This window comes from Poromitra crassiceps (genome assembly GCF_964638095.1).
Source record: "Poromitra crassiceps genome assembly, chromosome: 3".
Lineage (NCBI taxonomy): Eukaryota > Metazoa > Chordata > Actinopteri > Beryciformes > Melamphaidae > Poromitra > Poromitra crassiceps.
Window position 1 is genome coordinate 39038768 of NC_139625.1, and position 26554 is coordinate 39065321.

The 26554-nt window shown below is 43.1% G+C and overlaps 1 protein-coding gene across 1 annotated transcript in view; it reads right to left on the reverse strand.

Moving 5' to 3' along the window:
* Window positions 1-490: 490 nt before the first annotated feature.
* pdss2 (prenyl (decaprenyl) diphosphate synthase, subunit 2) overlaps window positions 491-26554 on the reverse strand; it is a 65222-nt gene continuing 39158 nt past the window's right edge. The window contains exons 3-8 of the mRNA XM_083633326.1: window positions 19658-19856; window positions 10639-10713; window positions 9419-9592; window positions 7582-7713; window positions 7021-7056; window positions 491-760 (exon numbers count right to left, since the gene is read on the reverse strand). Coding sequence (XP_083489452.1) covers window positions 605-760; window positions 7021-7056; window positions 7582-7713; window positions 9419-9592; window positions 10639-10713; window positions 19658-19856 — 772 coding nt within the window. The 3' untranslated portion in view covers window positions 491-604. The remainder of the gene's footprint in view (window positions 761-7020; window positions 7057-7581; window positions 7714-9418; window positions 9593-10638; window positions 10714-19657; window positions 19857-26554) is intronic.

Sequence of the window (26554 nt, forward strand, 5' to 3'; positions counted from 1 at the left end):
CACAACTCTTAACATTGGGTTTGTTTGTTATACCCATAATCTTCTCCCAACAAAATAAACCAGCAATTGTTAACCAGCCATGTGAAGTGAACTTTTATTCAAGTGCCGCTTGGTGCATTATCCATGTACCAAATTCAAAAGATTCATAAAAAAAAATCTTAAATTATGATCCGTCAGGTATGTAGCTGAGCCGATAACCGAGGCAACATTAAACTGCCAGATTTTTAAATGGAGCTTGGCGTGAGATTCTCTCCAGACAAGAGAGAAAAGGCCACGCACTGGGCTGAGACGATGCATGACGTGATGCTGGATGGATGTTTTTTTGTGTTTCTTTTTTAATGATGATCACCTTATGGATACCACCATTACATTTCTAATGCACAGTGTCCTCCAAAACCAGTCTTTACCGACACGAGCCGCCACTTGGCTCATCAGAAGTTCATTTGTCTTGTGAGCGGTGAGCATTTTGTGGCTCTTGTCCCACAGCCGCCAGAGACAGAGAGAACCACACACTGAGAAATGGGAGTGTGTGTGTGTGTGTGTGTGTGTGTGTGTGTGTGTGTGTGTGTGAGAGAGAGAGACAGAGAGAGAGAGAGAGTCCAGGTTAAAATTTGGTGACGGCGGAGGCGATGTTCTCCAAGGCGGATCGAGCCTCGGAGGAGGGGAAAGCCTGGATGGCCTCCAGAGCCTTGTTGCCATGGTAACAGCATAAGTCCACCGCTGCGTTCACGCCTTTCTCTGACTTGACTGCCGCCCAAAGCTGTTGAGGGAGGAAAACACTGACATTAGTTTGTCACGTTGTGATTCATGTTGCTATCCAGCTCTCGACCAGGCGAGGCAAGAAAGAAAAGAAAAAGTTAGCTCACTCATAAACTAAGGGCAAGAAATGCATCACGCACCAATCATGCACAGAAACAAAGCAAGCAAATCCCATTTTACAATCCACAGCCATGTCTGTATTGCATTATGGAGACATTTTCTATTTGAATGCTGCCCGTTCTCCGAGGCCACTGCATTGTTTACTACAGTGTGTTATGTTTTATTACAGGAGATACATTTCAGACTCAACAATGTGATTTATATCAAGAACCTGGACAGTGTTGTCTGACAATGCGCTCCATTACATTTGAGAGGTTCTACTTGTGAAGCTTCCCGTGCAACTTACATCCCTACTGTCTGTTAAATCCAGTAATTATGGCACCGGATCACAGGACTGGTCAATTTTAAATTCTGAACTTGGCTAGGACGGTTTCTGATACCATACAGGTTATGAAATGAACAGACTGCCCTTTGAAATTTGAATTTCTTGCACACTCACTTGATAATCTCACATTTTCTACAACATTTGAGATATTTCGTGATGTTTTCTGGGACTATTCTTTTTAATTAAATGTTCTATTGTTCTCCGCTCTCTCAGGAAAAATAGATCTCCATGTCAATGTGACAGCCTGATTAAAGGAAGGGTAAATGAAAATGCAAAGTGGGTGTATGTGTGTATGCATGCGTGGCCTGGCGCGCGACACAACACATGTCACACCAGGAGAAATGGGAAGACATTAGGTGTGAGCGGATGTGGGCGTCTCCCTCAGCTCTGCTGCCGTCGTGTCGGGACCTCTTTTCGCTGAGGGCGTTTTACCTCATGGATTGTGGAAAGCCCCGTAGGCCTCGCCTCTAAACACTGCACCGCCGCGTCTGCTCGCTCAATTTAGAAAGGGACCTTTTTTCAACCTCATTTCACAGCGTCTTGTCTGCTAACCTCATTCTCCTCTCTGGATTTCATCACGTTCCCTCGTCGGGCCCCCCCATAACACCTTCCCCCCCTCCATGTTACGCTCCTTCTTGGCTTTGACACCCCCATCCCTTCTACCCTATGCCTTATTTACCTCTTCTTTAAGTTGAAAGAGGAGGTAGGTGAAGCTTATCTAAACTATGTCTACTGTAGGCTCAAATATTGCTACTGTGACAGATTCCATCCAAATTTCATAAGCATGACAAGTTATTTCAATTTTACAGCCAGACTAATGTCTATCTTCATTTGAAATATTTTCCTTACCATTTCTATTCATTTGAAATCTCAAATATTGCTTAGTAAAACATGGAACAAGGGATCAACTGATTTAATTTCTGGCCTTTTTATTCGGGGGGGGGGGGCTGTTAAGATGATGACATTGCTTGATGCAGCAATTCAGAACTCCATTTGTTTGTTTTAGTTTCGATTATATTTCTTATTCCTGGGTCTCTTAACAAAGATGCAAAAGATAATAAAAAGAGATGCTATTTTCCCCCCACAGTGAATCAAGCTCTACTGAAATTGTGCTGTAATTTGTCGTTACAATATATCAATATGCCCAATGACTGGTTTGTATCTGTGGGCTGGTTGGAATTAATTAGCCACCAGAGGGTTCTTGCATGTTCTTTTATTAGAAATGCCAAAACAATTATACCTCCAAGTAAAAGCCTATATTACTGTATCTGGACTTTGAATCAACCTCACCCACCATGTTCAAGTTTACAGCTGGTGAAGCAGTTTGCTACGGGTTACTGTCATTTGTTTTGCCATTTTCTTATTGTGAATGAATGCCTTGACTGAGCAACTAAATGCAAAACTGACTGCACAAAACGGGGAGTTTCCCTTAACATTTATGGTTATTTGTCAGAGTCAATGGGATGGAAGCAGAAGCTAATTCATGTGTGGACGATTCCGAGACGACTGATGTATAACGAGGTGCCGCCAACTTCTCCCCGTGTCCCCTCTGTTTTTCGGCAGGTCTGCTGAAGGAGAATCTCTCTCTCACAATGCTGCTGTCTCAGAGCCTCAGTGTCTCCTCCACAAATAGGTCCTGGTAACTAATCCGTCGCGCTCTGGTTTCAGACAGGACTAGATAACCCCCCCCCCCCCCCCCCCCCCCCCCCACACACACACACACACACACACACACACACACACACACACACCACCACCCCCACCGAACACCATCAGACCCCTCCCATGTTGCCTCAGTCTCTTCCTGCACCCCTATCTGTCCCCTTCTTCCCTCACATGTTGACTTTGGAAAGCTCATTTCTCAACTTTGATATTGGTTACAGTGAAAAGACAACCCTCGTTTGAGTCTTGGACGGCGATGCAATCTGCAATGCCACTGAATAAAAAAGGGGAATAAAAAAAAGACTTAAAAAATGCATGATGCATGCATCGCAGAGATTTGTGTCACATTTGTGGGGGAAATAGGCCTCAAAGCACGACACAAAAGCAACACAGGTTATTACATGAATTATTATGCAATTAATTAAAGGTTTCACTGCTGTAATGTGGGATTTTGAACGTCTGGTGTGTAACCACCTCTCCAGTGTGGTCCTTGAGCCCTACCAGTTCGCATAGAGCAAACCGTTCATGTGATGATGCAGTTTCACTGTGCCTGCATTCCATTTTACAACAGCTAGAGGCCGCTGGAATGTATGCAAGGGTTTTTGTAGACTACAGCTCAGCTTTTAATACAATTCTTCCATCTCGGCTGTATGAGAAGCTCTTGCATATGGGTGTTGGACAGCCCATGTGTAATTGGGTGCTTGATTTTCTATCAGGAAGAACACAGGTGGTCAAAATAAACAACAACCTGTCCAAACCACTAAACATCAGCACTGGTGCCCCACAGGGGTGCATACTTTCTCCACTCCTGTATTGTTTGTACACCAATGACTATTTGCCACTTCCAGTCTGTTATGTTTAAATTAGCTGATGACACCACTGTAGTAGGTTTGATCTCTAACAACGATGAATCTGCTTACAGAAGAGCAATCTCATCTTTAGTGGAACAACCTGGAACTAAATGTCTCTAAAACCAAGGAAATAGTAGTGGATTTTCGCAGGAGCCGTAGAGATCACCTTCCACTGGTCATCAACAACACTGCAGTTCAACAAGTGTCCAACTACAAATTCCTTGGTGTGACCAACTCCTCCACTCTGAAATGGGGAGACAACACCACTACCATTCTTGAAGAAAGCCCACCAGAGACTTTTCTTTCTGAGACAATTGAGGAAGTATAGTATTTCTGTGAATGGCATGGTGCAGTTCTATACAGCAGCAGTGGAGAGCATCTTCGCGTATGCTATAACGGTTTGGTTTGGAAACTTGTCTGCTGAGGACAGGAGACAGTTAGATAGAGTGGTGCACAGTGCACCCAAAACCATCAGATGCAATATCCCACCCCTAGCAGAAATATACATGGCTAGGCTTAAAAAGAAGGCCCTGAAAATTTTAAGGGACCTGTCTCACACAGCAAACAACCTCTTTAACCTCCTGCCCTCTCAGACAAGATTCAGAAGTGTTAAGACCAAAACATCCAGGCAGGGCCGGCTCACCCTACAGAAACAGCATCCTGCCTGGGGTGCCAGTTCGGCTAGGGCGCTGTAGCCCCTCACAAAACAACAAAAAACAAAAAAATCGCTGGTAGGCACCCCCTCCTTTTCTGCACAATCAGTGCCTGAAATTGGCCGCAGGATTGCGGGAATCCCGTATCTGTTTGCGCAAACCGATGTCTATTATTAACAATTAGGCGATGGTGCAGAACGCTACATATGATGTTGGACAAGCCGCTCGTCACAGACAGGATCCAGGCGCAGCTTCCGTACAGCTGCAGCAGTGAGTAGCCTACGTTGGGGGTGGTGAGTGTCTGAGTTTCACTTCACCTGCCTTCTTCTCCCCATCAAAAGTGAACCAGGAAATTACATTTTTAAAAGGCTGTATAGGCTAGGCTGCTTTAGTTTTCCTCTTTTTTAGTTTTGTTTCTGTTTGACATCTGCTAGACTAGCGTTTAATGCTGATCACTTTCAGTCATCTGGAGCCTTGTTTAAACATTTCCTGATGATTGCTGATTCATATAAGGTGAACTTTCATTAACAAAACACCCGGACAATTTTTATTGTGAAGAACCTACAGATACAGCTGTGAGCTGTGACTATTGACAGAGGGAGAGAGAGAGAAAAAGGGAGGGAGGGAGAAGAGAAAGACACAAGTGAAATAGCAGAGCAGATGGTGGGCATTCAAACGTGCAAGTAACGAGCCTGCCTGCGATCCAGAGATGTGCACAGACAGTTTAGGGGCCAGGTGCATAAGTGTGAAAAAGGGGCACCCCCTCATAATTATTTATAAAAAAATAAAGTGACATACAAGTCAGGCCCGGATACCAGTGACACACTTGAAGTGCTCCCCTGCTATCAATTTACATATAAATAAAAATCTCTTTATTTTCACACAATTTGAAATCACACAATTGATCAGTGAAATACTGTAATTTATAGATTCATTATGCTATAACTTATTTGTACTGATACGTATGCTTCTATTAACCCAGTGGCACTCATATTCTGGTTTATTTCAAGAAAAACATTTTGGTTTTGGAAATTAATTGGCTCGTAACTTTAAAATCTAGCAGCCATATTGGCTGGTGATAAAGAAAAGTTTAATCTCAAAGAGCAGGTGGTGACATAGGAGTGAGTGAGAAAAGGAGCAAATACAGTATATGATTGTTAAGACTGAATACTGACATCACAACCGTCTAATCCTAATGTTAATTTAAAATTAGATATTCCTATATGAATCTGGCTTCAAACGACCAAACAGCACATACTGTACCCTGAAGCTGTCCGCCTTCTAAACACCCTTAATCTTACACACTAACTGTACAATTCAGATAATGCACTTGCAGCACTTTCCAGGGGGCTACATTGCACTTTAAACACAGTACATTTACATGTACAGTTAAGTCGAGCTATGGTTATAGCTTGATTAGGCCAGTGGTTCTCAAATGGGGGTCCGGGGACCCCCAGGGGTCCGTGGCACTTTGCCAGGGGGTCCGCGGACATTTTTCAGGAAAATAAAAACAAACTGTTTTTTTTGGCAAAAGCTTCATAGTTCAACGAAAATATTTCATGCTTTAAATCTAAAATGGTTCATGGATTGCATTCGTATCTAACAAACATATCAAATTAAAAGTCAAACACGTTACCGTGGAAGCAATTAAGCTTAGCCCAAAATCACAAATCAGAATGAAGGGGTCCCCGGTATATTTTCTATCTTGTAGTAAGGGGTCCTTGCCTGAAAAACATTTGAGAACCTCTGGATTAGGCTATTTACTTGGACTAACTCCATGTCCCAGTATACAAGCACGGGTGGGAAATCGATTTTTTGATGGAATCATGTTGCGTAACTTGCGTCCGCTACGATATGTGGCGATATGCACTCTTTCCCCGCAGGCTCTGCCAATTCTAACAACTGGTAGCTGCAAGTCTCTTAATAATGCAGCTATTTCATAAAAAAAAGATGATATAATTATACAAACGTTTCCCCTCAAAACGATCACTTCTGGCCCATATAATAGTGTGGCAGTGTGTTTATGTTGAGAGATGCTGCGCCCTGTGTGTATTCTAGTGATAGGACATTGTTTTGCTGTGTTCTGTGTTTATGTCGTCGAGCGAGGTTGTGTTTATGTGGAGAGAGAGAGCGAAGATAAACCGCCGATAAAGCCCCTTGTTAGCATAATACAGTTGAAACTAAGATACCGTATTCCATTAAAAAAAAAGATTCTAGGCACAAATTTAGCTACTACATCATTTAGCTTTACCTAATCGCTCCCTGGCCACTAACATAACAGTTTTACATGCTGTTTGACTTCCGGGTCAAAGAACATTAGCGCATGCGCTGATCGCCTTGTCCAGTTGCAGTCCGACTGGCCTGTATACAAGCAGGAGTAAATCGACTTCCAATCGCATTATCTGGGTGTGTTAGTCTGACTTTTATAACTTCGATTTCAGCCTATGGTGTTTACAGGGTTGCAGTAATGTATTATGATGCAGTATTGTCAAATCATGCTCTTTCCATTGTTTTGTATTGTGTGAAGGCATGACTTTATGTGCTTGTCTTTGTATGTGAGCTCACTAAGACAAATCCCAATCAACTTGTTGACATGGCAAATAAATATTGAATCTTGATAGCTCTTCAAGAAATAAAGCCCTTGGCTCACCTTTGAGTAATCCAGCTGGTTTCTAAATGTTTTTGCCTTGTCGAAGAAGAGAAAAAAGAAGCAAACAGTTAGCAAATACAAGACTTTTTCATGACTTTCAAGATCCTGTTTGGTGAAATTCAGGAATTCATGTTGGTATGTTTTGGGGTCAGAAATGACATCCCTCAGAATTAAACATCATGATTACTCATGATCAAGTCAAGTCAAGAAATCCTGGTTTTAAACCTGCTGCTGTATCAAATCTCCTTCAAAGGGGTTTCCTCAGGATGTGAAGAGTTGAGGATGGAGAGAGATCCAGAGAGCTGAGGCATAACGATGACTTTGGGTGCTACATATTAATTAAAAAATAAAGTACTTTCAAGACTATTTAAAAAAGTTTCAAGGCCTCATTGTGCCGTGGGAATCCTGAGCAATCTAAGTTTCCAGACTAATATACACACCAAGACAACTAGTTCTATACCAAGGTGAAGCTCTCATGAGGACAGAGAAATACCTCAACTCGGTTTATGCACAGGGTTTGCAGCGATTCTATTCAAAACTAATTATGTGGTCCACCTTTACCTGTTGAAGCTGCTGCCGCCACTTCTCCTGGCCCACCTGGTGTCGATGGAAAACCACGGGGGCGGAGTCTAAAGTGAACGATGCCGGCTCGCCCACGCTGCTCTTCACGAACGGCTGCAGGTCCGAGTTCAGCTACAGAGGGGAAAGCAGAGTTGTGTATCGTTAACTTGAACATGATGTGATGTGTGGAGATTCTGCTATCTTAACATTCAACATTAAAGGTGCCATATGTTAGGAATTCATTTTTCCACCTTCTGCCGATCTGGGGAAGGAATTCAAAATGTTTAACTATTTGTATACACATTATGATCAAAGATGTTTCATGAAGACATTGTGGAAATTTGATTCTGTCTGAGTGGTTAGGGTTCTTTAAGACTAACTCGAGGAAACGCATCACAACTGGACATGTTCTTGATTGGCTCCCCTCAGTAATGATTGTAATCCATCCAATGAGTCCAGTTGGTCGGATTTGAAATGGAAACCTTTGAGGCAGAGTGAGTGAAGAGAGAGTGGCGTCAAAGGAAGTTCAAGATGCTTGCTTCACGTGAGTCACGTAGCTCCATTCTAGCATCAAGCTATAGTGGACCTTCAAGGATAGTTCCGGAAGTACGTGGCAGACCGTTTGAATGCATAGAATAATGCTACAATAATGCTGATAATATACAATTTGATTCTTTAAACGTCTGAGCCTTTAAAAGTAAATCACAAACTGCTGCAACTCTACAGCGCTGCTTAATCAAGAACCTTACTTCAGAGAACTATTGCCAGGTTAAAAAAATAATAATCCAAAAATCAATCAGGGTTCAGAATTGTGAGGACTTAAGTCTTCACGTTCATTCAATTTAATTCTTTTCATTGATTTATTTTACAAAATCACAAACATTATTCTCATCCTGAGACACAATATAACAAAATCACAAAAATTGAATGATATAGGCTCTTTAAAGTTTAAACCTATGAACAAGTGAAGATGCAGCGGTGAAATTGGACAGGAGAGCCTGTATTACGCCTATCTACACGCTGGATGAGCCTGTTAATGAGCAGAAGGATGGATAGTGGTACTAGTTTGTTGGAAAGACACAGTTGAAGTGACACACTTAGCCTGATGACGATGGTTCTCCTTGAAAGACCTCATTTCTATTTCCTCCCATGCTGAGATACCCTGTAGCCATGCGAGCGGCACACAGGCAGCTATGAGCATCAGGCGAGGACATACTAATAACAGAATTGCGAGTGGGATCATTATCAATGACTTTTAAACTAGCATTAATAAACTAGATTATTTAGCTGAAAGAAATCGTAATCTTGGAGAGAAATACATTACACAATACATTATGTGCCGCATTATCGTTACGCACTTAATGTTTTATGTTGACGCAAATGAACGACTCACCATCCTACTGGATCTACATTTTCATTTATAATGTAAAATTGTATTCACTCACTTATACAGATACAAACTTATACAGGTTTTTTGTATTTTTTCCCTATTTGTTTGCCCCACACCTGCTGTGTGGCCACATGGAAATAACGATATTTTAGTTTAAACTTAAGCTGATTAACTCTCCATGCAGCGGAGAAACAGAAGTTTAGATGCCAATGTTTTGTGTGGAGCAGTGGAGCAGGCAACCAATCAGAAGCTTGTTTGATACAGAGCCGTTGTTTTGCTTTGATTTCATTGGCTCACAGTCAGAGGGAGTGTACGGTGGCCAGCAGGGACATAGTTTGAGTCGGAAAGTCAGCAGGTGACCCTTAATGATTTAACCTCCGAAGACCAATTTCACCGGCATGTGGCGCTTGGCAGGTGTTAATGTCGGACGCTGCTGGGAGGACTTGCCTTGTGACCTAGTGATAGGTGCTTGCCATATTTGTAGGCCAGTCTTTGGGACTCCTTGTCGTGTTTGGCGAGCTTCATCGCAGCTTGACAGCTCTTGGCCAGCAGTGCCCCATGGGACAGGAACGTCTGCTCCTTCCATGCAGCCATGTTGGGGCCATCAACGAGACTGTTGTCCTGCGGAGCAAATAGAGTCGGGAAAACCACAAGCCTGAGCTCCGACTGCTCACATTGTACAACCTCAAAGTTTCCTCAGAGCATCCAAAGCCCTCCATCAAAACAAACCCTCTTTGCTCTATGATTTTATATTTCGGCACGTAATTGGTTGTGCAACAGAGAGGAACAGCGTATTTGATGGTATTTCCCACAGGTTCCTAGGTTATTTGGAGAGGAGTTAAGCTGGGATGGACAAAGAACACAGATCATAGCAGGAAAAACACTCCTGCAAGTCTATGAACTCAACTGATATATTGTTTTATCAGGTTGGAGAATGGATTCTGGTGGGTCCTATCTGACAGGGTAGTGGTCTGCCACAAATAAGTCCAACATATGTTATAAACAGTGCATGTGTATTGTGTAATAAGATCGGTTGGACCGTCTCTGGACAAATCTAGCTAGGGTTGAAATTCAGTAAGCTATGATTTAAAGGGTCCTGATAACAGGGGGAAATATGGCCTTTGTGAGAAACTTAATTAAACCTCAGGCATTTTCCAGAGAAAACAGTGATAAGGCCAAAAATGAAACTTTGTCTGAGGGAGAAGGGGTATCTCTATTCTGAAAACAAAAAACAAAAAAATGATTAGGTGTAAGCTACTGTAGATCTTCACAGCGCTGTGAAATCATTAAGGAAATGCCTGCTGACAGCTACCTGACAGCACGGTGGTAAATTTGGACACAGAAAGGGTTTTTCCCGATTCATTATGCATTGAGATGCCAGTTTTGGTTTTCTTCTCACTGTAAACATGTCTGCTCTCTTTTTAATGCCTAGTCAAACAAATTATGTCACTGCGTTAGGCTATACGACGGCTCTGGCAGATTTCAAAGGAACATTTCCTGTTATTTTGGTTGAGTGATGTAACCCGTCACACCGATCCGTTGCATAAGCCTTCATCGCAGAGGGTGACTTTTATTGTGACTTGAGTCCATCCCGATCAGCTGTTGGGTGACGTACCCGTCGTAGCGCACTCTACGGCCGCTCTGAAGGAGGGCAACAGATGCCTTACCTCGGCATTAGAGGAGTGCTCATGGTAGATGCCCTGAACCACATCACCGATGGCGCTGGATATCAGCTCCACAACCTGTCACACAGAGAAGAACACAGAAAAACAAGTTTAGAACCAGCGACTATTTCAATCCAACACAAAGGGGACAGTATATGGAAAAACACATTCATAATGAGGAATTGTTACTGTGATCTCATTGACCGATACACCTTACAATAAGGCAAGAAAAGGCAACTGAAGCATGTTGCACTTGAGTTTTGAATCTCAGAATAGCATGTTTACACACCATACACCATCATCTTTGGAGCTGAGCTAGGACACGCGGCTACTGTACATAAGATTCTATTCGCTCAGGCTCGGAGCGTCAATTAAACACCTGAATTGTAAATGGAAATGAGGTAGATGAGAACTAGAACGCCAGTTAGCTCATCCGTGGCGTTTGTAATTAAAAACCCTGGATTTCCCCCGTGGTTGGAGCACAATTGTACGGTGGTGTCATCTGAATAGCTGGATGGCCGAATAAAGATGGATGTGGTGAGATGTCTTTTAGGCCAGGCGAGCAGACCGGCCTCTCGTTCCTCCTGTTCGTTGGCTCATTATCAGACCATAGGGGAGCCCCCGATTTCATAAACCTTCGCCTTTGTTAATTACACTTTGTATTTATAGCAAAGTCCGGTCGAGACTCTGCTATATGGAGCTGGATCGGGTGTCGGCCTGGTCCGAGGGTCTGAAAGCGGAGCTCTAAAAGGCAGATGGCAGAAAATAAGGCGGTGACTGTCCAGAGAGCCCAGAGGGTTAACGAGGTTTCCGAGCGATGATCTGACCTCTGGGTCCTCTTTGCCATCGCTCTCCTTTTCCTCCAACTTGTTGACTACTGGAAGATGAATCTCATGCCATGCATTTGGGTGTGGCTGATCGGTATACCAACCCCTTCATACATATTTATACATGGGCGGGTTCAGGTGGAAGGGGCACAATACTGAGACATGAAGGCAAAGCGGGCTTCAAATCTGTAGGGAAGAGAACCTGAAACATAACCCCCACTTCTATTACCTGGGCATTGACTCAGTCCAGTACAAGTTAATCAATATACTGTACAAGGATCAACATGATACATATATCTGAGAAAATTTAAGTAACTATAAGAGGTAAAACAATAAAAAGCATTTAAGGTTAACAAGATTTTTTTTTAAATCTGCTGAAATCATTCTGTACTGACTGACAATAAAGCCTATTGGATGGATGGGCAGCCTGCCTTTTTATTGTAGTAAGACTGCAGTTGCCCATTTCCTCTTACAGGGGGCATGCATGACTACATTTCAGCGACAGAAATACCACCGGTCCTTATCAGCCACCGGATGAGATGCTGCACCTTTTTAAATGCTTATTGAAAGGCTGTGTCTAATGAGTGGGTGAAAAATAAATCAAGTGGATCTCTTCTCTCATCATTCTGCACAGTCACACAGATCAGGCCGGGCCCCAGCCTGTGTACAGTTCAGGTGAATGAGGTTAAATTTAGAGCTCCTTCAGCGCATCCCAGACATCCTTGGTTCATCTGTAAAAGTCTGGTGACGCTCGCCCGCCCCGCCAGCCTCGCCGTGCCCTTTGGGTAACCCAACCCACGGGGGGAAAATATTGAGGAAACTTGAGCTTCGCCCACAGACCTGGAAGGACAATGTGCCTACAGTATTACCAGATGTGGTGTCTCTGCTAGCCTTGGGAAGTCGGGGCGGCGGGTGGGGGTGGGGGGTGGGGTCTTTTTTTGGAAAGTATCAGATAAGCTCTCCCCCTGCCTCCCCCTTACTCCATTCCCAAATCCAGCCAGATCGTGTTTTGCCGACAGGTCTGCGAGGGAGAGAAACCGGAGCTCTGCAGCGAGATTACTTTACCGTTTATACAAGTAACGGCATAGGATTCCTCTCAAGGCCACGACACATAATCTCCATCACTCTCACTGCCTTTATAACGAAAAAAGAAAAAACAACCCTGGTTTATGAGAGTAAGTTAGGACTGTTCAAAGAGCTACTTCTGCCTTCATCTGTCAACCGTCTGAAAGAAAGGATGATGGTACAATGGCCACACACAAACTGTCAGAAAAGTGAGGCATCTGCTGTTTTGGAGACGAGGGCAGTTTTTATAACCAAAGTCAAACTGTTCAGTAGGGCTGTGGCGATTCACTTATCTCCCGATTCGATACTATCACGATTCTTGGGTGCCGATTCGATTTATATTGCGATTCTTAAGTATTGCGATTCTATGATTATTGCGATTCGATATTACGATTTATTGCGATTTTTGTTTCTTTTTTTATTTTATTTTTTTCAGTTTGTTTGCTTTTTTACTCTAGAACATGGGAAAAGTTGAATCATACACTTCTAGAGACTGTATATTATATCATGAGTAGGGCTGGGCGATATAGTTAAAAACAGGGGCGGACTGGGATCATAATTCAGGCCGGACATTAGATACCAAGCAGGCCAGGCCGATATGGGCCGACGCGCGTGAAATTTGTCCGTTTGAAGCCCAATTTGGGCCAAGTCCAATTTTACAATGAGATGCACCCACTTTAACCCTGAAGTGTAATTATTACTTCAGACTAACTAATAAAGTAATAAAACCACTAGTAAACCAGTAGGCGGCGCCTGGCACCCAAAAAAAAAAAAAAAATTGCGATTATCGATTCTGGAATAAAAGATCGATTAAAAAAATCGTGACATTAAAAATCGCGATACTTAACACATTCACTGCCAGCCTTTTTTTTTTTACTGTAGGTAGCTTTTGCCAGAGGGTTTTTTTGAGGATTCTGGCTCATTTTACGCGAGCCAAGGATAATTTTCTGCTTGGAGTTTGTCAACACAAAGTTCACAAAAGTACTAATAGAATGTGTGCTTTCTCTGTCTAAAAGAGTTAGTTTGTAGAGTTAGTAGTTATGTAGATATTAGCCGTTGAGTACAGCATGGTTTCAGGGTCTGAGACAAAAAGCTGAGATAATCGCAGTTTTGTGAAATTCAATATCAAACAGTCACTTTAACCATTTATTTTTGGCATCAGTGAGACATCAGACATAAACAATATAGTTCTGAACAGTAATTTCCTCCATAGCAGCACCCGCACCCCCTCTCCTTACAACTCCTCCCTCCGTGGGCGTGTCTCCGTGTTTGTCAGTCACAAGCCAGAGTCTCTCCTGCCTGTCTGAGCAGTGAGCAGCAGCCTCTCTCTGGCGGTCCCTCGTCGGCGAGCATGGATGTGGCTTAATCCGTTCTTGGATTTTCGGTTGAGAGCTTTGACGAAGCCTTGTGTGACTCTAGGCTTATGCTGCGCGCTTCAAAGTGTGCTTTCCACCCAGTCCACCTGTGGAAGCCCCCGGCGCACGGGTGCGCCCGTGTGAAAGGTTTTCGCCTACAGTATGAGAATGAGGCTCGTTCGCTTCTGGGTCCTCGGTTGAGCTCAGCTGGAATGCGTGCGTTTCTGGCCAAACAACACTCAATAGTCTGAGCACCGTCGCCACTCAGTGGGTCGGCGGAATGGATTGCACACGCCCGGCGGCTCTAACAGTATAATAGAAGATGCAAAAGGGCCAGATCAAGGATCCACCGTCAAAAAAAAAAAAACGATTTTTTTGACGTATCCATACGTCGCTGGCAGTTAACGGTTGGATTCTGCTTGACGTATGCATACGTCGCTGGCAGTTAACGTGTTAAGTGAAAATTTTAAGTAAATTTTAAGTAAAATTTTCCCCCACCCCTACTGTTCAGCTCAGTGGGGTTCCAGAGCTGGAACTATCTAATAAATGGACAGATTTTAATGTGTGGGAAAAAGAGATCCAAGGCAATCCAAATATCTGGCTGGTGATATTGTAAGCATTTTTGGGTGTCAAAATGCATTGCCTGCCATTTTTATACATCCAAATATGACTAGCCAAATAGAATAAAGGCTTTTTAACAGATTATCGGAGTGCCTTGGATACTCACTAAACTACAGCAGCCATGTTTTTATCCAAACAGCATCCATCTCCACAATCTTCAACATGAGAAGCTCAGAGGCATTCCAGCCTCTTATCCGTTTCCACGACTCTGTTGCGTCTGTGTGCTATCTCACACACGTTTGTCTTCTTTGGTCCAAACAACAGTGGAAACATTTATTCTGATGTATTTTTTGTCTTTGTTAAGATTACACTGACTAATTACAAGTGAATCAGGGCCTGTAAACAAGAGTCACAAGACTTACAGGTTATTGATTGGGCAGTTTTAGTGACCGGTTGTCCTGCCAGCTTAGAGATATTGGTCAAATCAAATCTGATTCTAGTCCCTGTAACTTAATATAAGCAACATGGACTTGTCTGTCTCTTCTTCTCTGGTGCTCATACCAAGAACAGATGAAGAAAGAGCTGAATAGGAGCATTGGTCCAGGCTGCGGTTTTCCTTCGCTTCATTTTGTTATGCTAGGCTTTTTGATGCTGGCTATCAGATGTCAACATCCGCCTTCTTCTACCCAGAAAACCTTGTATTTTGGAATTGTTTCCTATAGTTGGTTGGGATTACACTCCTAACAAACCAAACCACAGCTCTCTTGTTGGAGGACTGAACCCTACATTTCCAGGCGGTGTCTCAGTGCTGTTATTTGGTGCCACCAGAGTTCAAATGCTATCATGCTCACCTGGCCAAACAAACTGAACTAAAGGGAGGGAAGTCCAGAGCTGGATCAAACCGCTCCAAACACGCTTGGTGTGAACCCTTCATGTGATTGAATCATGGGGCGTCTGGGTAGTGTAGAGGTAAAAGCACTCGCCTACCACCGCGGAGACCCGGGTTCAGTTCCCGGCAGCGGCACCTCCAGCTACAGACACAATTAGCCGTGTCTGCGGATGGGAAGCCGGTAAGTCCTGGTCGCTGCACTAGCACTTCCTCTGGTCGGCTGGGGCACCTGTTCGGGGAGAGGGGCAATAGCATGATCCTCTCACGTGCTACGTCCTGCCGGTGAAACCCCTTGCTGTCAGGTGAAAAGAATCAATCAATCAATAACCTTTATTTAACCAGGGAAAGTCTCATTGAGATTAAAATCTCTTTTTCAAGAGCGACCTGGCAAAGAGGGCAGCATAAAAAACAATGTTACAACAAAAACACAAGCAATACAAACAGAGAAATACATTCATACCTGGGAGAACAATTTAGGGGCAGTTACAATGATCAAGAGTATTTTCTTCTCGATCCTTCAAAATGGCCTTAAATTCCCCCAAAGTTACCAGCTCTGATAACTTCATGTCCTTCTGTAGATTATTCCAGAACGAAGGGGCGGCATATTTGAAGGCCTTTTTGCCTAATTCGGTTCTAGCTCTGGGGACTAACATCTGAAGAGTATTGTGAGAGCGTAGACCGTATTGATTTTGTTTTCTACACATGTAAACAGACAAATAGGCAGGAACTAGCCTAAGAAGAGATTTATATATAAAAGCCAACCAATGTGTATGTCTGCGGGCATACAAGGAAGAACACTGGGCAGTAGTGTACAGAGTACAGTGGCGCATGAGATTGCCACAACCAGTGATAAAACGTAAAGCACAGTGGTAAACAGTGTCCAATTTCTTCAGGTACTGCTCAGGTGCATTCATAAAAAGTAGATCACCATAGTCCAATAAGGGTAAAAATGTTGCTGAGAGCAAGCGCTTCCTTGCCTGGAGCGAGAAACAGGCTTTATTTCTAAAAAAGAAACCTAATTTAAGTTTCAATTTGGAAACAAGATTTTCAATGTGTGCTTTAAAAGACAAGTTTTGATCAACAATAATACCTAAATATTTATATGTTGTGACCATCTCAATTTCAGCTCCTTGAGAAGTGAAGATTTTTGGCAGATTAGATGGAAGCCCTTTGCCATTTGAAAACAGCATACATTTGGATTTGCCTGCATTTAACACCAACTTAAGTTGAGTTAAATGGGACTGAACAACATCAAAGGCAGACTGCAGAAAATCAAAGGTTTGTAGTAAAGAAGAGGATGAGCAATAGATGATTGTATCATCTGCATAGAAATGGAAGTCAGCGTTCGATAAATTATCACAAAGAGTATTTACATAAATAGAGAACAGCAGGGGCCCTAATATGGAACCCTGGGGCACACCCTTGGATACAGGGAGGAAAGATGAAGAAGACCCGGCAAACTGGACGCATTGGGTTCTAGCTGACAGGTAGTTTGAAAACCAACTTACAGCATGCCCAGATAAGCCAATACTGTGGAGTCTATCTGCCAAGGTGACGTGGTCGACTGTATCAAAAGCCTTGGACAGATCAAGAAAAAGAGCTGCACAATAAGAAGCAACTATCAACTGCACATGTATCCGAGGAAGCATTGTGCTAGTCTACGGCTCTCCCCAGATCGTCAGATGGTGTGGAGCAATGACTGAGACAGCAGGGGGAATTCGCCAAATTCAATTGGTGAGGAAAATCAGGAAAAACACTTGATTAAAAGAAAATGCGATTGAATCATCATTAGCCTCCAGCAGTCTGCCTCTATTGCATTCTCAGTGTGGTCTTTCTTTCCTAGGAAACCACAGTGTCAGTTGCATTACTGCAATTTGTACATTTTGCGGCGTGACCGTATCATACTATCGCGTTGATCAATCCTAATGAAGACAAAGGAAGTGTACAAAGAGCGGCATGACCGGTGCTTGCGTCATGGTGGTGGGCGGGCGAACAGCAGACACGAGCTCAGCCTGTGTGCGCTGAGTAAGAAGCGGGGGGAAGGTGATAAGGGCTGGTCCGGCTGATGGCACAGGGAAGGGAAACGGTTATTTTGATCCACTCAGGCAACCGCATTCTGACAGAGCACAGCGCTGACAGCATCTGTCAACGAGGGGTTACCAGGCTATAGATATGATCTGTGGTGCACTTACAAGATCACCACACACACACAATTCAATAGGAAGAATTCCCACAGCATTACAAATTAAAGGAAAAGCCAGCATAAAGTGTCTTTGTAAAGTGTTGGGCCACCACGTGCCACCAGAATGTTTGTGATTTAGGGCTATATAAATAAACTTGAACTTGGCATTGATTCTACAAGTCTCTGGAACTCTACTGGAGGGACGGATCATGGAACACCATTCTTCCAAAATATTTTCCCTCATTTGGTGTTTTGATGACGGCGGTGGAGAGCGCCGTCTAACATGTCAGTCCAAGAACTCCCACAGGTGTTCAATTGGGTTGAGATCTGGTGACTGCGAAGGCGTAGCCAGAGGTTTTCAAAGTGGGAGGAGGCAGGCCTCCCCAGGGGGGCTCCAAACAGTTTCAAGGGAGGCTCAGTGAATGGGAGTGAAAAAATATTCCATTAGTTATTACATTAGTTATCAAAAGGAGATCACAGAATAACCTAAATGTGTGTGAGTCCCAAAGTCAGTAACAGACCGTTTTATGTATCTGATGCAGTCTGAAGGCAAACAGCAATATCAGGTTAAATTATTGAGTGTCTTTCTATGGGATCAAATAACAGGTGCCACGCAGGCGCACCACATTTGGACAAACTGTGCTATCAGTAAAGGGTGGTAAACTCTGGAATGACCGACCACTGCCAATAAGGGAGTGTCCAACCTTTAAGACCAAGCTCAAACAATGGCTCAAGGCAGACCAGAATTGCGACCACTTTTAAGTGATTATATTGTATTTTTTACTTTGTATGTAGGTATGTATTATGTTTTAATTGACTGTACTGCATTTTTCTACTTTGTTTGATTGTGTTATTGTATGCATTATATTTTCTCTGTTACCTGCCAGGTAGTCTCTCCCCAGACTCAAGTATTGTGATACCCCAGGCCGACATCTAGGCCAAGATGAGACAGCCGGAGGTGCTCAAAGACCAGACCATCCAGGTCATGAGCGGGCGAGGTGGCGGGACCTCCATCATCCTCTAACGAGTGTACCTGAGACAATGCAAGCTAGATACGAGCCAAGCTCATTCCTACCAGAGGAGAAGGTTGGTTCTCCATACTTATATGTGGTGGGGGGCTCAGAAGCCCCTCCGCGAGGTCTGGTACCTTCCGGGGCTGGATCTCTCTAACACATTTAGATCTTTTCTTCTTGCCATCTTGATCCAAAATCAAGGTCAACTGGGCTTGCTCAGCATTTTTGTACATGCCACAAATGCATGATAGGATGTTAATTGTTTAATTGTATCATGCAGTACACCTGGAAGCATCAGCATTCATTATGTTTCTACACTCATTTATCCAGGTTTTTCCTTTAATTTGTCACCCGTCTGTTCTTCCATGGCTCTAAACGTAACTCTGTCGTACTGTAGACCAGTGATTCCCAACCAGGGGTACGTGTACCCCTAGGGCTACTTCAGCAGCTTGCAGGGGGTACTTGGAATGATTGGAGAATACAATACCTCCAAAATGATAAATAAATATATATATATATTCCAAGTCATTTCATAAGTCCATTGTTAAAATGTGATGTGTGTGCCGCAACTAGTTCTGCTGGCAAGTGTCAACTGCTACACTGTTCTGCTACTGATAATGGCCAAAAAAACAACTATAAAGCCCAAACACCGGCAGTTCAGTGAAACATATATTTTGTATAGATTTACTTGTAGTAATCATCAACACGCATGAGTGAGGGGTACTATTGTCATGGAAAAACAGCTCAAGGGGTACATAAGACAAAAAAGGTTGGGAACCACTGCTGTAGACTATCAAATGTATCAGAGCTGCAGTGGTCTTGATATGAGATTCCTTGACTTCCTGTTACTAAGTGCGAGTCCTTCAATGACCTAAGAATTTGACTCCGTAAGTTTGTTGAAGTAAAAATCTGTGACTTTTACCTATCAATATATTTCTATAAATACATTTATTTGTTGCTGATTGATATAAAAAAGTAGTGCAAAAGCACCACAGCACCAAAGATGCTGTTGCCTTTTAAGCATTTAACATTGTTTTTCCAAAGGGGTAAACAGTCTGGTTTCCACTACAAACGGTTGATAATTTTAGAGATTTCTCAGGAATACAAATGTTATTGATTGCTATGGGTACCTCAGTATTGTTTAGCTGGGCCAGTCCAGTACAAGCGTTTGCTAGCAGAAAGTCCCCACTCAGGACTGCCATCTTATTCCCAAACCGCATGTCTTTCAGTGGACCGTCCGAATTGGTCCAGTCCTTCAGGTTGACTATCCCGCGATGCACCAGGAACGCCGTGTGGATCAACTCTGTGATTTCTGCCAAGTTCCGCTGGCTATGGAAGACACACACACACACACACACACACACACACACACACACACACACACACACACACACACACACACACACACAGCCATCAGAACAGTATCTGACCACAAAGACATCACTCACAGTCACAGCACAACATATGGTTTTCAGAAAAGGGGGTGGGGGGTAACTATTTAGTCCATAAAAACACTACTCAGATGCTGGAGTCGTGTTCTTTATTTGAATGAAATGAAATTCCAAACAAAACTTGCCGGGATGATCACAGTTCATTCCGACACTGTCTGAAATATGACACTATTGTGCAATCGAAATACAGTAACATGAACAAATTTGTCTCCAACTATCATTTTGCCTAAGAATCTTCACAGGCCAAGATCCTTCAGCTGCCAACACACATGAACTTAAACCAGCAAATATCCCAGACATTCCTGCGACACAGGGGTTGTGTTAAAAAGGAGAGAAATTAAACTCATCATTAGCAAATACCCTAACAGCCATTCTTGATTATGAGAGAGAGAAGATATGAATGTAGATCTTTGAATAGAGCCTTTTAGGGCAGCCTTAGGGAGGATATAATCAAATGTTGATTCAGTCATTGGTGGCGGATAATTAGGCCCGTCTCCATATGGAAGGAGCTCGCCGTGCTGCCACAGGATGGATCCATCCAGACAGGGTTGGGTGCACTGATGGCCACTTACCACCATCTTCCAGTCAACCTGATGAGCCGCTCGTCTGCTTAGAGCGCCAACCACGTCCACACACACACACACACACACACACACACACACACACACACACACACACACACACACACACACACACACACTCACACACACACACACACACACACACACACACACACACACACACACACACACACACACACACACACACACACACACACACACGTCTTGCAGCCAGGTAATTGCGTGCTCAACGTCTCCCCGAAAGATGTGATTAAAATTCAATAATGTCATCCATTCCGCTTCTCAATCACACCCATTGTCTGCTAGGTTTCTCTGCTAAGTGACGCAAAGCAACAACACAGTCGCACCAGATGAGAGTTAATATGGTCGAGATTTTAAAAAGTACGAAATTTTCAGTGTACTTATAGTTGGATTGGCAATCAGGTTGGTGCCCCCAAGGTGCAATGGGGCGATGTGGCGTTCCTGTAGGAGCTTCAAGAGGAATGTCAGACTTCAAAATGATTTCAGGAGGGGGAGAGAGAGGGAGACATTGTGCGCGCGCCAATTGGGCAGGCAAGGCCACACAGCAGCTGAGTTGCAGGGCCAGCTCGGCAAGCTGCAGGACAGGCGAGCCCGCGCAGTGGGCGCGCCTAGCAATCGAGTACGCGTAGTGCGCGAGATGCCTTGTAATGTAAACTTGTAAAGTAAATTATGCCTTTTTTCCGGGAAGATTGGAATGGATGTGCTTGTTACTAACCCCGGGGTTGAATTGACAGCGGTGAAAATTACAAATGGACTTAATCATTGCAGGGGCAAAACAAAACATCTTTTTTTTTCTGACACTTATGGAGTCGTATGTTTTGATAAAACTGTTGCTTCATCAGAAAGAACAGCAGTACAGAAATAACTGACACAGGTCCATCTTTTAAAAACGTAAGCCCGTGTGCTCGATTCATTTTGTGCATGTCAGAAACTTTTATTCTGATTACCGTACATACTGTAGAGCAGGGGTTCCCAAACTTTTCCGTCCAAGTACCACTACGTACCAAACCAAATTTCCCAGGGACCACTTCCACTGCGTATACCAACCATCCCCACAAACAACCAGTGGTCACTGGTCAGTGGACCACAGTTTGGGAACCAATGCAATAGTTATATTTAGCGCTCATGTAAACACTTGCATGGCAATCTTCCTTTGGAATGATTTCATTTAGAATGAAAGAAATGTCTCATGTAACTTCATTTAATGTTCTCCACCTACAATAGGGCTGTGAATCTTCACTGGCCTCACGATTCAATTACGATTCAGAGGGCTACGATTCGATTCGATTACGATTATCGATGCATCTCGATGCATCTTAAATCGATGCATCACTTTTTTTCCCCAATACATGATTTCTCACTTTCTTTTTTCTCAGTGTGTGGCTACTTTTAAAATAAAAGTGCATTTGGAATTGCATTGTATTATGATCCATAATTAAAATAAACAACTGCATGTACTACCATTATATTTTATTTGATTATTAACACATTCACTGCCAGACGTTTTTTTTTTACTGTAGTTAGCGTCTGCCAGAGGGTTTTTTTGAGGATTCTGGCTCATCTTTCAAGACCCGAGGATTATTTTCTGCTAAGATTTTGTGAACACACAATATCTCAAAAGAACTAATAGAATGTGTGCTTTCTCTGTCTAAAAGAGTTAGTTTGTAGAGTTAGTAGTTATGTAAGCATTAGCAGTTGAATACAGCATGGTTTCAGCGTCAGAAAAATTATTCAGAGATAAACGGCTTTTTGTGAAATTCGATAGAACAGTCACTTTAACCATTCATTTTTGGCATCAGTAAGAGTCAGACATCTAAACAATAGTTTTGAACAGTAATTTCCTCCATAACAGCAGGAAACCCCCCTCTGCTTCCAACTCCTCCCTCCGTGTATGTTCTCCTCCTGCCTCCCTGGCTCTCCAGCGGGCGTGTCACAACGAAGTTGCTGCTGCCTGGCTGCTGCCTGTTTGAGCGACCGCTGTTTGAGGAAGTCTGGGTGGACTCGCTCGTTTCGTGGAGTTTTGGTTGAGAGCTTTGATGCGATTCTGGTCATATTTATGCTGCGTGTTTCAAAGTGTGCATCCAATCTATTCTTGGAACCCCCCACCGTTGCCACCGCTGTGCATCAGCGCGAAAGTGAAAGCGTTTTCGCCATCAATTTTACAGTATGAGAACGGCTTCGTCGCGCTTTTCCCTCCAGTTTTGGGTCGCCTCTTTCTACTGTGGAGAGACATGTCGACACTCAGTGGGTCGGTAAAATAGATTATACACATTCAATACCTCCAATTCTGGTGTAGGAGACGTAAAAGGGTTAGATCAACGTCCCACCGTCAAAAAAAAAAAATCGATTCTGAGAACGTGTTAACACGTCCTTGGCAGTCAACAGCTGGATTCTGAAAACGTGTTAACACGTCCTTGGCAGTGAACGTGTTAAACATTTTATTTTTTATTTTTTTTATAATCGATTTTTGACATTTGTGAATCGATGCAGAATCGTGCACGTCCGCATCGCGATGCATCTTATAATCGATTATTTTTGACACCCCTAACCTACAATGTGATGGAAGTTTCTCCTTGACATGTATAAGTATACGTATGCAGTGTTTCCCCTAGAAAAAATGTCAGGCCTGGAGGAATTTCGAAACGTACCCCGACCGCAACGGTGGGGGCCCTCGCTGGCGACGTTAAACTTTTAGCTAACCTGTTCCCATCTATGTTCACAATGGCATCCCAAGTATGATCATACTATTCTGGGATGCGATGCGAACAGTTGTATTATGGGATGTGCGTTTCCCAGGCAACGACACACGTTGACACGTTTCCTAAAAGCAAAATGCTTATTGTTTTGAATGATTTGGCAATTCCCATTACTGGCAACACTGTCAACACCAGTATTGTTGTATTGAAATAATATGCCATAAAGGTTTATTGAAATTTTGGGTAGAGCAGGGGGAAAAAAGAAAAAGAAACGGTGTCGTCGTCGGGCTGGCAGGACCACCAGGCCTGTAGAATGGTAGGGAAAACACTGTATATATATAGACTCGGAGGTTATTAATGTATGCAAGGGAGAATGAGCCTCCCTTATTTTTTAGAAGAGATGGGGGATTTTATATAATAATATATATATTTTTTTTTATAAAATATCAATCAAATGTTTTTTCTTAATAAAATTCATGGTATTCATGATATTCTTAGAATTCTTCAACAGTGACACCTGTAGGGCACTGATGGAAAGGAGAGCGGCATGCAGACAGTCTGTGCCCTCAGGGGTACGCTACAATAACATTACCCCCTTGGGCATTTCATTTCCTTGGTAATTTATCTCATGCTAATCTATGTTTGGTTGAAAAACACATGCAATTGACCTATCGCTAAGTCCCGCCCCGAACGCAGATGAGCCAATCACAGCGCGTGCAGCTCTACAATACACTCGGACATTCTCAGCTTGGAGTTCCATAGAGAAGCACTAGAAAACGCAAGTTTCCTCTGGTTTTATACATTTATAAGTTGTAAAAATCAAAATGGCCAAACGATGTGCATGAAGGTAAATTCCACATTATGAGGTATCCTGGGAGGCCAGGCAATTGATAATATTAAACTAGTAAACGTAGATCCACTCATATCCACAATGATGCTGCTGTTTTGGATGTTAAATCTGCATCGTGGTGACAGTGAGATGAGTCTTCTCCCTCATTTGCCTTCCGTGATCCAAAGGTATCATGATATCATCATGGTATTCAGAAAGTTGGCAAAAGAAAAAGCGGAATTATGCGAGTTTCCAGCCATTACGTTATGCACGTAATGTTGGAGTTGGTTGAAGAGGAGGCGCATTGATTGATGTGATTAAAACATCGCCAGACACCAGTCAAACCCTAAAACGAGGGAATTAATCTCATTCCCCAAATAAATGTGAGGTAGTCTAAAGAGAAAACATGATGGAAAAAGTGGTCTGCTGTAGGCTACGCCTCTCCTGATCTGCTACACCCATGCGTGCGTGCTGTTGTCTCGCTATGAAAAACATCAACACTATATTAATTTACCGTTTCTTGATTGTACAGCGGTAGGCCTACATAAAACAGATTGCCATGCGCCACTCTTCAATTCGGCATATATATAATCCACGGAGAGGTTACTCAAGTGAATAAAATTTAAATTCTGGATGTCAGTCGCCTGTTATCCCCACTGGTTATCTCGCTGTCTTCCTTCGTTAAAAGTGCATGTTTGGTTTGATTCGCTAAAGCCGTTTCCATGCACTTATCTCATTTATTTTCCTCAAAAGCTTTAAATGTTGTACATCGCCCTCCATGGCATAGTGAAGTACTTTATGATGGCTTCTAGACAATATCAGGCCTCAAAAAGTTGTGAAGAGCGTCTTGGGATATAACTTTGACAGTGACGGCTGTCATTTATTCTAGTCAGTCTGCCTTGTGTTTGTCCGAGTGAGGACAGGGGGTGGGGCTTAGCGACAGGGCAATTCACAGGGAACAGTGAAGCCTCAACCGCCCTCACCAATCAATTGATTTATTCAACCAAGTTGGTTGTTGATTGGATAGATCGGTAAGATTGACATTGTATTGTCTAATGATGAATGAGTCTGTGGCACAGACTCTCAATGCTGAATCCAGCTCCACTATTAGGAAGTGATGGCATCAAAATTCCACTTTGCTGTGATGACCTGACAGTAATAGATAGATTTACACGACAGTAGCAGCATATTATATTTTCCCCTTCTTCTTTTTCTTTTTTTATTATCAAGCAGTAAGTTAGCTCACAAGCCAGACAGTCGTTGCATTGTATTATGCGAGCCAACATACAACATGTTAGTTTAGAGCGGGTGGTACGCGCGGAGACAAAAAAACGCAAACACTGGGATACTGCAACGTCTCAGCTGCACACGGTTACAGACGGCATGGATGTGCAAGTAAGTCAAGTTATCCGGGTCTTCTAGTAAATTTGGGGTGCAAATGGTCCACCAAGCAGCGCATTTTTTTTTTTTTTTTTTGTTTCATGCCGCATAGCCTGCCATTTTTTTTAAATAAAAACGGCAGGCTGTGGGCGGCTGTGGCTCAGGAGATAGAGCGCGTCGTCCACTAATCAGAAGGTCGGTGGTTCGATCCCCGGCTCCTCCGCATGGCTGTGCCAGCACCCTGCGTGGCAGCTGGCTGCCTTCGGTGTGTGAATGGGTGAATGTAGGCACATTGTAAAGCGCTTTGGATAAAAGCACTATAGAAATGCAGTCCATTTTACCATTTACGGCAACCTTAAACTCCCACATTTTTAAACTGAATTTGGCCACAACATCCACAGATGACAGCGAGCTCATTTTTAAAGCTAGAGTGATGATCTTTATACCATATGAAAGTAATAGAAATAAGGAATCGATTGGGACCAAGCATGTCAACCTAGCATGTCGGGAAGGGGGGTAAATAACGCTTCAAAGTTGATGAATTTGGCATAACTTTCCCCTCCATGCAATGGAATGTACTGTAACTAAACGAGTATGTTGGTAAGTTGAGTTGATGACGGTAGCTGCAGTAGCTGATAGTCACTCACTCCCCCTGTCTTTACGACAGCTAATGTCAGCAGTACAGTAGTGGAGTGGTTTTGATTGATTTATTCATCAAACCTTTTACTGACAAACTAACTGTAAATAGCTTACTTACCAGAAATTATTCCCACTTCAACTCTGTTTCTCCTGCGCCTAAAATGCACCAGATGACAGCATCCATCTTATTTTTCCGCTATCTGCATTGAAAATGTGCAAAAATGCACCAGCTTCTTGCAACAGTTGTAGCTTAAGTCAGTGGTTTTCAGCAAAAAGGGGGATAATCTATTTTCCACTATAATTCCATCCATAAGTAACACAATCTAAGCTAGTGTGTAGAAGTGAGTGACTATTGAGCTAATAATAACCATAACAGCACAAATAATGACAAAAATCTCGAAATAAATATACAGTATTTACTCTAATGAGA